At 32.4% G+C, this 13,657-nt stretch overlaps 1 protein-coding gene across 1 annotated transcript; it reads left to right on the forward strand.

Moving 5' to 3' along the window:
• The first annotated feature begins 395 nt into the window (after nucleotides 1–395).
• On the forward strand, nucleotides 396–6,258 carry LOC103494997 (ADP-ribosylation factor GTPase-activating protein AGD5). Its single transcript, XM_008456410.3, has 11 exons — nucleotides 396–720; nucleotides 2,292–2,350; nucleotides 2,474–2,564; nucleotides 2,988–3,042; nucleotides 3,118–3,208; nucleotides 3,337–3,571; nucleotides 4,034–4,250; nucleotides 4,326–4,501; nucleotides 4,821–5,153; nucleotides 5,245–5,303; nucleotides 5,817–6,258. The coding sequence occupies exons 1-11, from the start codon at nucleotides 670–672 to the stop codon at nucleotides 5,980–5,982; spliced, it is 1,533 nt and encodes a 510-aa protein (XP_008454632.2). The 5' UTR covers nucleotides 396–669; the 3' UTR covers nucleotides 5,983–6,258.
• The last annotated feature ends 7,399 nt before the right edge of the window (nucleotides 6,259–13,657 follow it).

Genomic DNA, 13,657 nt, shown 5'->3' on the forward strand with positions numbered 1-13,657 from the left:
AACAATATCTAAACAATCGTAAATATATTACACACATTATTGGCGGCGTGGTTGACGGGACATTTTTGATATTTTATACGGTGCATCTCTGACCTTTTTCCGTTTTTGAAATTATTGTTGCCGCTTTTTTATATTTTTGAAAGGACCGCTTAAATGTAATTGAACTTTTAATTTACCTAATGGGAAAATATATATAATGTAATAAAAAAAGATATTAAAATGACGGATGGAACTTGTATACCTTTGGATTAGAGGTCTCTCGGATTCAAATTTTGCCACCCAGTTGTATCTAAAAAAACATTGAAATGAGTAAATATGAAATTAAATAATAATAATAATAATAATAATAAAAAGGAAAAAGGAAAAAGAAATAGAAAGTGAAGAAGAAGCGGTTTGGGTAACGGGTGGTGTCGTCTTATTTTCCATTCTTCCTCTTTCTTTTCGGTCTCAAAATAATCAAAACGAAGGGTTAGAGAGAGAAAACGAAACAGAAAAAAAAAAAATAAAGAAAAAAAAAGAGCAGTCTAGAGAGAGAGAGAAAGAAACCTCAAGACAAGAGAAGAGAAGAGAGAGAGGAGAGAGAAAGTGTGTTGAAAGACCAATCTGACCTCCGTGTCCGGCTGCTTCTTCCTCCTCCTCCTCTCTCTTCCGCCTCTCCCTGTTTTCACCATGAATGAAAAGGCCAACGTTACCAAAGAGCTCAACGCCCGCCACAGAAAGGTACCCCCTTCCCCCCATTCCTTCTTCTTCCGATCATTCATTTTTCTTTCGCGATTCAATTTCTTTCCTTTCCTTGTTTCTCAATCACTTTACCCGAAATTATTTCTGTTGTTTGTTTTTCTGTTTCAATGAATTCCCTGTTTAGATTTGGATCTTTTTTTCCTTTTTTTTTTGTTACCAAATGGTTATGGATTTGGTCTACGCTTCGTTTGATCTCTGTGTTTCGATCAATTGCAGTTCATTCGACGTTTATATTATCAATTTGTTGTTTTATTTTTCCCTTTTTGAGGATTTGATTGAATATTGGCTTGCGGGGCTGTTTTTTTTTTTTTTTTTTGTTTCTCGATTGTCCTGATTCAGATTACTACGATGACTACGTATTAGTTTGAGTGTCCTAATTTTTCGATTTCGATTTATCTTGTCTATATCAATTTCTTAATCGCAATTCTCCCCTTATAATTCGAGAGTTGTAGTTACAGACAATAACTTTTTTTTTAATCCACATATTATTTCTTTTGAACTAGGGGATTGGGTAGGAGGAAGGAAATGAACTCATTATTTAAATATACCTGAGAAATGACAAAATCTTTTAATTAAATTAGTGCTCTTGGAACGAAGTCTCAGTTGCTTGGTTCTTTTCTGGTACATGATACGCATATTTTTCATTCACAAACATTTTCTTAAAACTGTCCCTTCGGGGACAACCGATAAAATTGGAACATTTTCTTAAAACTTTAAACCTCATTGCATTTTGTAGGTTACTTCATAACCATGGCATGGAAGAACAAAATATGGAAAGTTTTAATGTCATAAGTTCTTTGTCCTCTCTGATAATTTTCATGACAGTGCGTCTCAAGAAAGAATTTTATTTCCAAACCTGTTTAATTCTTTTATCAAATCCAAGCACTCCCTACCCTACACCACCTCCCCTTATCTATAATATGTAATATGTAAAAAACTGAAAAGTACACACCCCTTCTATCTTTAACTTGTAAATATAAGTCGATGGTCTATATACCTGAGTGGCGGCGTTAGAGCACACGGGCATACTTTTACCTTCAACCTTAAAAGAGAGTTATTCTAACTTGAGTTGCTTTCATGTCTATCTTCGTACTTCTTAGTTCTTATCATTCCTCATATATCTACAATCTACTGTTTTCTAAAATTTGGATGATGATTTGATTTCTCTTCCCATTGTGGTTTCTCAACTGCTAAAGTTCTCTATTTCATAATTGCTAGTCTTACACATACATCTTTTAGAAAAAGTAATAATAATTGAACACATCAAATGGGGTGGGGGATTTGAACCCCTAACCTTAAAGTGAGGTAGCATATGGATTGAGCTATACTCACTTTGGCAACAAAAACATTTTAACATCACGATTTTTATGTGTACTTGTGTTCATAATGGTGTAGTTGAGTAACATACAGGAAAAAAAAGGTTTGTTGAGTGAGACTTTAAATGTTTCTGTTCAACTTACCCTTTTCCTGGTTATCCTTGCTCCTTAGATTGATTCAACAACCTGGTTCTTTGATTAATTTTTTACCTATTATTCTCTTATTTTGTGCAGATATTAGAAGGGCTTCTTAAGCTGCCAGAAAATAGGGAGTGTGCTGATTGCAAAGCTAAGTATGTATTTTCAATTCTTTATCATTCTCACCGTCGTACTACTGAAGCAAGCCTTATGTTGCATCATAAATTGCCCAATGCTATTTTGAATAAGCGCATGACAATTGATTTCTTTTTTTGCAGGGGACCAAGATGGGCTAGTGTTAATTTAGGCATTTTTATATGTATGCAATGTTCTGGGATCCACAGAAGCCTTGGTGTTCACATTTCAAAGGTAGTGTTTTGATTTATATATAGCTGAGGAAAAAGAATTCTTGGCTCCCTTTGAACTACTGATGACATTTGAGTTATGCATGGGATGATAATCTCTTCTTCTTGACCATAAGTGCTTCCCTGTTGGGACTCATTTTTCATGGATTATATTTCAAAAAATTTCTTGGCTATTCAATTTTTATCTTGACTGGCATTTATTCCTTAGTTGTCTCTACTCTGGGACCTGGGCAAGTGGCTCAATTGTTTCTTCTATCATTTGAGCAACTGCACCTAAGTGATTCTATTTGGCTTAATATCGTAGGCATCGATATGTATATTTTTTAAATTACAGCTTCTGCCTATCTTTCAACTTCTGGTCATTCTTCCTTTAAATCTAGCATGTTGGCAATTAGTCTGACTAGGGTTTGATGGATCTTTATTGCAGGTACGGTCTGCTACGTTGGATACTTGGCTTCCAGAGCAGGTTACTTTTATACAGTGTATGCTTTCCAACCCATAGTTTATCTTTTTTAGTTATATTGATTTCTTTTCTTACCAAGATTGTGTTTATGTAGCAATGGGGAATGAGAAGGCAAACAGTTATTGGGAGGCAGAGCTGCCACCAAATTATGACAGAGTTGGGATCGAGAATTTTATTCGTGCAAAGTATGTTTGTGAAGTTCAAAGTTAAATTTATCAAATAACATTCTCTTACAATACAACTATGCTTCATTATTAATGTTTATCAGTATAATTGAGGTCTAAGAGTTCTCTGCTTTATGCAAATTTTACAGATATGAAGACAAAAGATGGGTTTCTAAGGATGGCAAACCAAGATCACCAGCTCGAGTGCAGGAGGAAAAACCTGCTTTTCATGGGCAGAGGGCGGCGGAAAGAAGTGGCTCAGGGTATTCAGGCCATTCTGAAAATTTGTTCGAGGAAAGGAAGAGAGTTCAAACTCATTCTGTGAAGGAGAGTATACCTGCCGCGAGAGTTAGTCTTCCTGTTCCTCCCAGAGGACCTGAACAAGTATGTTGGCTTTACTTCCCTACTTAACAATTGGATGTTTCTACTAAGAACTTCGAAATTAATTTCATTGTGCAACAATTACTTTTGATTTAGGACACGTTGTGGAAGAGAAACCACAGAAAACTGTGAATGGTAAATTAGTTATGTAGCCAGAAATTCATTTCATAATATTGCTTCTTTACTGCTAAATGAACTTCTAAGTGTTTAATTGTGCTTATTTCAAAGGTTATGCAATCAAAATTAAGAGAATATGTATGTGCTATTATTTTATAGTTCATCAATAACGCATTTTGTAATGACTAATGTTGGTTTGTTTGGTCTGAGGACTAAACTTGTGTAAGTTATAGTATTGCCTCAGTTCAATTCAGGGTTAAGTGAACTATTGTTTAAAATCCAAACCTTGCTACTCAATGTGGTAAGGAATTACTGATGCATTTACCATCTATATTTGTATTTGTATAGGTTGCTTCAGCCCCCAAACCACGCCAGGAGCAAAAACCTGAACCAGTTGTACAGCAAGCTGAAGCAACAAAACAGACTACAAATAATGCACCAGCTGTCTCTCCTCCAAAAGTTGATTATGCTACCGATCTTTTTAACATGCTATCCTTTGATGGCCCCTCTGATAATGGTTCAGCGGCAGTTTCCACAGATGATAGCACATGGGCTGGCTTCCAGTGTATGATTTTAACTTTTCCTTGCGTGAGATTCTTAAATATTTCAGAAATTTTTAGATTTATGTTCGATGTTACAGCGGCTGAAGAAGCATCGTCAGCAGAGAAATCTGGACCAGCAAAACCAGCTGAAGCCACTACCCAATCCACTTCTGCAATTGAGGATCTTTTCAAAGATACAACTTCAGTTTCATCTTTAGTTCCTGAAAAACCTGCAAAAGATGTTAAAACTGATATAATGAGTCTTTTTGAAAAGGTAAATTGTAAATATCATTATCACGCGTATGATTTGCTAGTTGCTATTGTACTTTTCAGTAAAGTTTGCTGCTTTTCTACTTTAACCTTTGAGGTGGAAATATTTGTTTATTTTTTCTTATACCATGTATTTTCTGCTAAAAGAGCATTTTTTATTCTTTTATTTTAGTTTCAACCAATCAAGCTATTTAGTTTTACAAAATTCATTTATTTATTGTGATAGAAAAATTTATTTATGTTAAACAGCTACTTGATTAAAGCCGAGTCGTTTGGGCTTCTACTGACAGTTGTGTTTGATATTTTCATTTGAATACCTGTAGTCCAGTATGGTCTCTCCATTTGCCATGCATCAACAGCAACTTGCCATGCTAGCTCAGCAACAATCACTTCTCATGGCTGCAGCTAAATCTGGGGATGCAAAATTTAGCAATCCTTCTCATCAGCAGCAACTTGCCCTGTTAGCTCAGCAACAATCAATCCTCATGGCTGCTGCAGCCAAGTCAGCTGCTGGGGATGCAAAATTTTGCAATACTCAAACCTCTGTCCCCAATGGTACCAATGTTCCTCCTCAAAGTTGGCCAAATGTTGCCTACCCAATTCCTGGATTGATGATGCAAATAGGTGCCCAGGGTGGGCCGCAAACTACAGTGCAGGTAGTTGGAAGTGTTCCTATAATGTTTATTAGACGCTAAGTTAATTGATACTCATCCACAGTTTCTAATTGTTCTATATTTTGTGAGTTAGGCAATGAACAGGGGGCTGGCAAATCCAGTTGGGAGTTCTGTTCCATGTCCAACATCTAGGTAGGCAATTATGTATCTTTTTATGAAACCAATGGATTTTCCAGTTCTGAAAAAAATTCAAACTTCGAGATACAAAAACATCTTCATCCCAAGAATTGAAAGATGTTCATGTAAAATGCTGTCATATAAGTTGAAGTTTTTGCCTTTTCCACTTTGCGATGATGATTCTGGAAACAACCAAAATTCAAAACTTATCCAACATTTTGTTGAACTGAATGCATCTATTTGTTTTTTCTGTAGTGGAAGAAGTGCTGACATCTGAGATCTATTAGAAAACGTTTTCAGTCCTCTCTGTGGTTTTTATCTTCCTAGACAACTGTGTTGATTCTTCTTATCTGAGATTAAAAGATAGAAAAAGTAAAAGAAAGTGGACCTCTCAAATTCTCTAGCAACTATTAGTTGCATAAAATATGTCACGAGGAACTGTAAAGAACATAAGTGTTCAACATTTTTCTGGTGATTGAAATCGTTCAGATTCATCAATCAGATAAATTTTTTATATTTTTCTTGCAGCCTTTATAGCCTCGGGCAAGTTTCTTCAGTGCCGGTGAATGGTGTGACGCCCACAGCAAAAAATAAATCTCAATCAACAGCATCAGTATCATCAGCTACTCCTTCGCAATCGGGAAAAGAGTACGATTTCTCCTCTTTAACACAAGGTATGTTTTCAAAACATTGAACTGATGTTGGAATGAGGAAGATGCTGGGTTTATTTTGGTGGTATACCAAAGAAAGTTAAGTCGCAGAAAGATAGCAATGTCCAATTTTTCCACCTGTACTGGGGATTGTAAACTATTACTTGTAGAGGCAGTCTCAGTTTTCATAATTTTATATTGTTCCTTTTTCGAGTGATTTCTTTATTTGTATGATGAGTAGCTATGCCTTGACCAATAAAGAAGGGGTCTAGATTAAATATGATTTATCATCTATAATACCATTTTTAGTTGCTTCTTTATGCCTGATTTTATAACTCAATTTGTATGATGCAAGGTTTTGTTGGACATCAGTAACTGCATTTGATTGATTAGACATGAATATACTAGTGTTATAAATACTTGTATCGGGTTCAAAAGGGTGGTTCTTGATTTCTTGATGCTTTAGTTCAATCCTTCTGTCAATGTCAATTTCAATTTCAATTATTACTTTCTATTTGTTTGCCATATGTTTGGAAACAGGTAGTGTATTTTTGGTATCTTTATTTTGGGTTTTGGGTTTATTTCTATTTAGTTCCTTTTTTCTTTTTTAATTTTCTTAAGTGGTCAACATATGTGTACCTCGACTAATCCTGCGGGACAACTTGCCTGATCAAACGACATTTGGGTATTAAGGAAACTCGTTTTTAGGTAGGTATCCATCATGGATTAAATTCATGATTTTTTAGTTAGTTATTGAGACTATGTTTCCCTTTTTATCACCACGATGGTTCCATTTAGTCCTATTATATTCTCTCACTTGTCTAATTATAATGGGTTTATCTAAATTTCATAGATGTTAAATTTAGGCATTTAATGTTAAGTTAACTTTTTTTTTTTTAAGGAATTACTAATAGTGACTTTTTTTTTTTAAGGAATTACTAATAGTGACTGATTTGCAAACTAAAGTAGATACGAAGTTCATGGGTCAAATTTGAACTTTATGGAGATTAGAATGAAATTCTTGATTTTAGAACTTAGAAATGATTCATAACTCTTTATTTAAAATGAGATGTTTATCGAGGGAAAAAAAGACAAATGTTAGGAAATATAATTAGATTTTTTTAAATTGATTGTATGTGGATTTTATTTTGGATTTTTTAGGAACATTTTTAAATATAGTAAAATAAATTAAAATATTTATAATATATAATAAAATTATAGATTCTCTAGATTCTATCAATAATATATATTAGAATTTTAGATTCTATCAATGATAAATATTGTCTATCAATATGGTTGATAAAAACATGTCAGTGTCTATCAATGTTTATCATTGATATGATAGATTTTGAAATTTTATTGTATGTTGTAAATATTTTGTCAAATTTGTCATTTTTTTATATATTTTTTTTAATATAAGAGCACGTATAGGATTTAAAATAGTCGCTCAAAGGGGTTCATTCCAATTCTTTTTCTATACATTCAAGTTTGTTCATTTTAATTTACTTTGAATTTTTTATTTTAGTCTTTTGTACTTTTAATAAATTTTAAGTTAAGTTAATTGTTGGGTATTTTTAAAAAATAGATCATTGTTAACCTTTTCAGTATAAATTTTAGTGGAACTGTTATAGATAGCACAAAAAAAATCAAACTATTTATAAAATGTAGTAAAAAAATAATGAAATATCTAGATTTTGTTGTATTTTGAAAATGTAAATTTTAAAAATACATTTGTATGTATTTATTATATAAAAATTATTATTACTATTTAACTAAGATTTAGTTAAAAATGACTTTGAAGACTAAATTTAATATTTATTAATAGTATAAAGATTAAAATTGTAAATTAGATTTGAACAAACTTGAAAGGCATGAGGATTAAAATAGCATTTTAATCAAAGAAAACTAAAACGGTGTCTTTTGAGAATTTTTATGTTATTTATGTATCTTTATGTGTGTAAGAGAATCGTAATTCTAATTTTGTGCATGGCCATGGCCTTATAAATGTTAAGTTGTCTTAGATTTCAGTTTAAGAGCATCCAACTTATAAAAGAAAAATCTTATCCTTGAGTCTTTTTATAAATAATTAAACTATATATTTTTTAATTTCAGAAATTCCTAAGATTCGAATAAAATCATCATCAAAAGAAAGTAAGATTACTGCATGACAATTTGTGATTGGTCAATTTCGTGGAATGCAAAAACAGATAAATATTACTTGGGAAGCACTAACTATTTTTCCTTGATAATTGGTATATACTTTTTTCTTAAGATCAAAGATTCATTCCTTTTCTTTAAAATAAAAAATAAAAATTTTTAAATATATATCTGTATCTATAGTTTATATAAAAGTGCCAACAGGAAAATATTTTTCTTCTCATTTTTCCTTTTTCATAGTTTGCTTTTCTATTTACTATGTTGGTTTTACTGTAATTTGATTTTTCTAATTATTATGGGTTTTCAATAAATAAATTTACCATTTCTCAATTAACGTTTAGATCCCTCGTTATCTCTCAATTAATTAAATTAATTAATTTTTTTAATGCCTTTAAAACTCTTTCTACACAATTAAATAAAGAAAAAATCGTATGACCATCCATTAGCTCGGTTTTAGAGCTATATAAATTTCCCTTCTTCCCTTCTATTACTCACACATTCTCCCTCATCTTCCCTTTGACTCATGTTCACACTCCCAATCCTTATCTCTTTCACTATTGTGAGCAACTAAATAAATCCATATCTAAGACAATTTGATGTAAAGCAAGAGGCACTTTTGTGTTTTTCAACCCATGTATAGAGATGCAAGGAGATCTTTGACAACACTATAAACTATATGTCGAATAAGTAATATTCTCATAATACTTACCATGCACTACAATATTATTTCATCTATGTATCTATATTTGATTAATTTAAATTTTGGTTGTTTCTGAGCATTATATTTTGGATTGAAGAGACTTCTTTATCCATCGTTTTTTATTTTATTTATGTCATTTAATTCTTTATTCTTTTATTTTCTTTATTTTCTTTCTTTCTTTAATTTATTTTTAATGAAAAAGAGAATGTTTGTTATATTATGGTTAACCACTAATTTCCTCGTTGTTTATATATATTGTATTCATATAGTTGTGTATTCATAAACTTATGTTGTTACATTGTGGTCTTTTATATTCTCTAGCTAAGATATAGTTGTCCAATGTGGTCACCTCAATATCATTAGTAGATTTGGATTTAATAATTTGTTATGCGTGTATATATATATATATATATATATATATATATATATATGAGCTAAAGATACTTTTTATAATTAGTTTTTAGGTTGTAACACTATAAACTTATTAATTTTGTATTAATTCAATAACAAATTTAGTACCTATAATTTAGATATAGTTTATAAAATTTCAGTTTGAAAATATTTTTAAATTGATCTTCTGATTTTATCAAGCAATAATCATCGATGGTTACAATCGAAATAACACAATTTTTTCAAACAAAAGAATAAGAAGATGTTTCATTCAATCAACTTCACATAAAAAAATTAAAATAACATGAAAATGTTTAATTTCTAAGCCATGTATAATTTAAATTTTAAAATTTTAAAATAAATATTTTGCTTTGTAATTAAATTTTCTTTTATTTTGTATAAATTTATTATATAATTACAAATATTTTACTTCACCGATTTATAATATTTGAATATCTTAAAAACAAAAATTAAAATTATATACTAATTTAAACCTTAAATTAAATTTTTTACATATAATTAAACAATATTTTAAATTTGACTTTTTACGTGCTTTGGACGTGTTCTTTCTAGTATTATCTAAACGAGGTTATAGGGAGAAACATGGTTTCTCCCTTTACCCCGTCTAAGTAGTTATAAGGACATCTTATGTAATTTTACATTTAAATTATTAAAATAAATTAAGAAAATCAAAATCAAGTTTATGAAAATTAAAAAATAAAAAAAAGTCTATAGATTACGTTTAGAAGAAAAGAGAGGAAAATCACAATCTCGAATCAAATTCTCTCAAATCACATTAAAATCTCTCTTTATTATCTAAAATTATACATTAAAAGTGATTAAAAATTTGTTTTAGATAATCTATATCTATATCTATATCTACCGAGTTTAGTGTAGATAGATATGGTTACTGTGAATAAACTTTTTTTTCCTCAGTTTTTCCTTTAATTAGTACACTCTTCAACGCCTACTTTGGAATTACACAGTCCTTTCAAACTATTGTATTTTATTGTACCATATAAAAGTAGTTATATAGAAATACTTTTTCTTTTCGTTTTGTCCTTTTAAGAACACTCTTTCTGCAACTACTTTGGTGATTACATTGACTTTTCACACTATTCTACAATATTATTTGTATTTCCACAAATATTTTGGCGGCAATAATTTATGTATGTAATTTGGTAAGAAAATGGTAGAGAAGAAAAAGAGAGTGGAGCTTTAATTACATAATTTGAAGGGTTAATCATTTTATGTCCAATTATAATAATTTTCACTTTAGTTTGGTGGCATTTTTTTTTTCTTTTAAATACAAATTACATAAAATTAGTTGTGGATTAAATACAAATTACAGAAGAGAAGAGAAGAGAAATGGGAGGGTGATTAATTCTTTGATTTTTATTTTTATTAATTGTGAGAAGTGGAATGGTATTGTAGTGGTAGTTTTTGATCTTCCTTTCATATATTTAAATATATTTTCCTTCCTTCTCCCTTGCAACAAGAAGAGAAGACGGCCTACCATCGTAAATCTTCTTTGATGGCTATCTTTTAAAGTTTTTCTTGGTGGAATCCTATATCTTTCAGCCAACCCACTTACCATACTCAATGCATTTTATACAATTCAACCAATCATTTTTCAATCAATCTTCCAATTAGTTTAAGTGAAGATTTGCGAGGCAACACTACAAAGCCCTCAAACCTTCAATTAGATTTTTGCAAAGCGTAGGCATCTGTGGTAGAAGGCAACGATCAACCCAATAAAAAACATGAACAAAAATTGATGAAGATCCAAAGATGAAGAAGGTAGAAGTGGGACACTACGAGGATTCGGGGAATTCTCGATGCAGTCGCGCTCGGGACAAATAGGAAAGTGGGTCGAAACAGGCGATGCCAAAGCCGAAAGCTCCGCCGGCCAGAACGTCGAAAATACAGCGTTGAGGGAACTTTTTCCGACGCGCTAAGGGACGATGCTTGGATAGACGTATCTTAGATGCAGTTCATACCGATGTCTGGCTCAAGTTGGCAATGAACTATACCCGACACGATCTCCGTGCATCGAGATTAAACTAATTCGCGCAACGTCGGTAAAAGGGTCCTTGACGTCGAGGAAAATCCCTACCTCAACATAGTTTATGCATCGGGATTAATTTTTTATTATTAGTTTTATTAAATTATTGTTATTTTATTATTTTATTATTATTATTTTTATGTTATTCTTGACCTATTGTTTTCGGTTTCGCTTCGGAAGGCAACAAAGTAACAAAATTTATAACAAACTATTAAAATAAAAAATTTGCAATTTATAAATCAAAATACTTCCTCTAGATGTCTAATAAAAATTACAATTAATACTGTTCAAATTGTTTAAAAAGAGTACATTCAAATAATAAAACTACATCAATCTCTCCTAAAATCTCGATCATGTGAAAAGAAAGATCTATAAACCTACAAATAGCATAATAGTACAATTAGATATATATCATACATGAGAAATTAAACAAATTAAAAGTTGAAAAAAAACGTACCCCAAGCATTTTCATGGTCCTCTCTGTGTCCGACTCGTCTCCTCGATCATCTTCCTCTTCTCCATTTGACGAGCAGTCTCGGCCATTTATTGATCACACTCCTCCTTCCTTATTTGTTGTTCTTCAATTAGGCGATTAGCGTTTTCAAGGCTAGCCTTTAGTTCGCTAACCTCTCTGGAGTTCATTTCATGATAAGAAGAGGAAGAACTTGGAAGCAGTACTCTTTTGAGACTTGGGCTTCGAGCCCCAACCAAGACCTTTTTGAGTAGTAGCCCGATCACCTACCCAACACGGTAACACATATCTTGTCTCCAAAGAGTGGTTGCGAACCCTCTGGGATGGGTTAGGACTGGAGTTCCAGCATTGGACTCTGCACCATACAAGTTGTAAGTTGTGAGATGACAATTAAAAATATAAAGTACAATTAAATAGTTCAATTTCATAAACTTACATGGGCATCCGCTGTCGCCTGCGAAACGAACTCACCAGTCCTACTGGTGTGTGCTTCTTTAAAAAAACTGACATGGTCCACTGGGCGATGTGTTCTTTAGCGAGATCGTGTTGTCATTGAAGAAACGACTTGGATCCACTTTTGTGGTTGTAAGGCTGTTGTGCTCTAGCAACCTTGTTGACCCTCGATTTCTCCTAAATTCAAAGAATCAAAATGTTAATTAAGATAGCGAAACAATAAAAATAATTTTTTACTATGAAGTAAAAGTGGACTATATAAATCACCTGGAATTGGCGAGTCATGTAATGATCGCAAAGGAAGTGTCAATCTTCCACGCAATCCACCAATCTCACTAGTGGGTTCACACTTGCTTCTTCAGGGTCGTTCAACCTTTTGAAATATATGTGGTTTTCTTCTTTGAATTCCTTCTACGTGCTGAGCATTTGATACTCAAACAAAACGAGTAAGAGCTTGATCACCAAAATCGAGCTCGAACTAGGGCTAGAAAAGAAAAATATATAAGGATTAGTTTTCTACATATGTAAGGAGTAATGTATATGTTAAGTACTTTATAAACTTACCAGCAGGCCGCCCTTGAAGACTTCGATGTACTTTGAAGGTATATCGGCCCACTTGAGGGCAGTGATTGTAAATGTGTTTCGCACTAACACACTGATGGCCATGATCAACCGAACAATACGTGGGGAGATGGACTTGTCCCCCTATTGATATAGAGATCTTCTCGTGTTACTATACATGTCACTCTAACAACAAGTTTCGAGAGTGCTGACGTCTCATCGAAGTGGGAGTAGGAGTGGGTTTAGAGGCATCTACAAAAAAAGAACACTTTAGCATAAACATAAACTTAATTACCGATTCAAGTGTTTATGTAATGAGACTAACCTAAGTGTCACCCACCGTTGACGATCCTCCCTCATTGTTGAACGCGTTGTCCAACTCTAAGTACAAATATGCCTCAACTTAACTGTTGGAAAATGACATAATTCTTGTAGACATAAAAACCAACAAACGTTAAAACAATGTGAGTATCTCTAACTAAATGTATAGAATAATGAATAATGTGTATAGGTGAAGAAGACATTATTATTCATTGTTGCTTGATCTGCTTTGAGGTGATGATGATTGTTCATCATCATTGTCTATGAATTCGTCATCGACATGACGCACATCCGGTCTTTCAACCACTGTAGGATCAACTTCAGCCCTACACAAAGTGTCATCCTCAATGTGTTCGTTCACACGATGCCTAATGACAATTTTTAATACATTAAGTTGCTCATTCTCAACGTCTTCGACTTCCAGCACATCACATACACATTTATTTTAGATGACTTGAACAATTTTTTAGTTGGTACCATTTTTTGGGTCCTCCAAGTAAAAGACTTGATATGTCTGGATTGTGAGAATGACCAATTCCTCAGCGAACCAAAAATGGGACGTGTTGATTTATTTGTAGCCTAGTTCCATGTGTGTCCTAC

Source organism: Cucumis melo, chromosome 4, assembly GCF_025177605.1.
Source record: "Cucumis melo cultivar AY chromosome 4, USDA_Cmelo_AY_1.0, whole genome shotgun sequence".
In the NCBI taxonomy this organism is placed as follows: Eukaryota; Viridiplantae; Streptophyta; class Magnoliopsida; order Cucurbitales; family Cucurbitaceae; genus Cucumis; species Cucumis melo.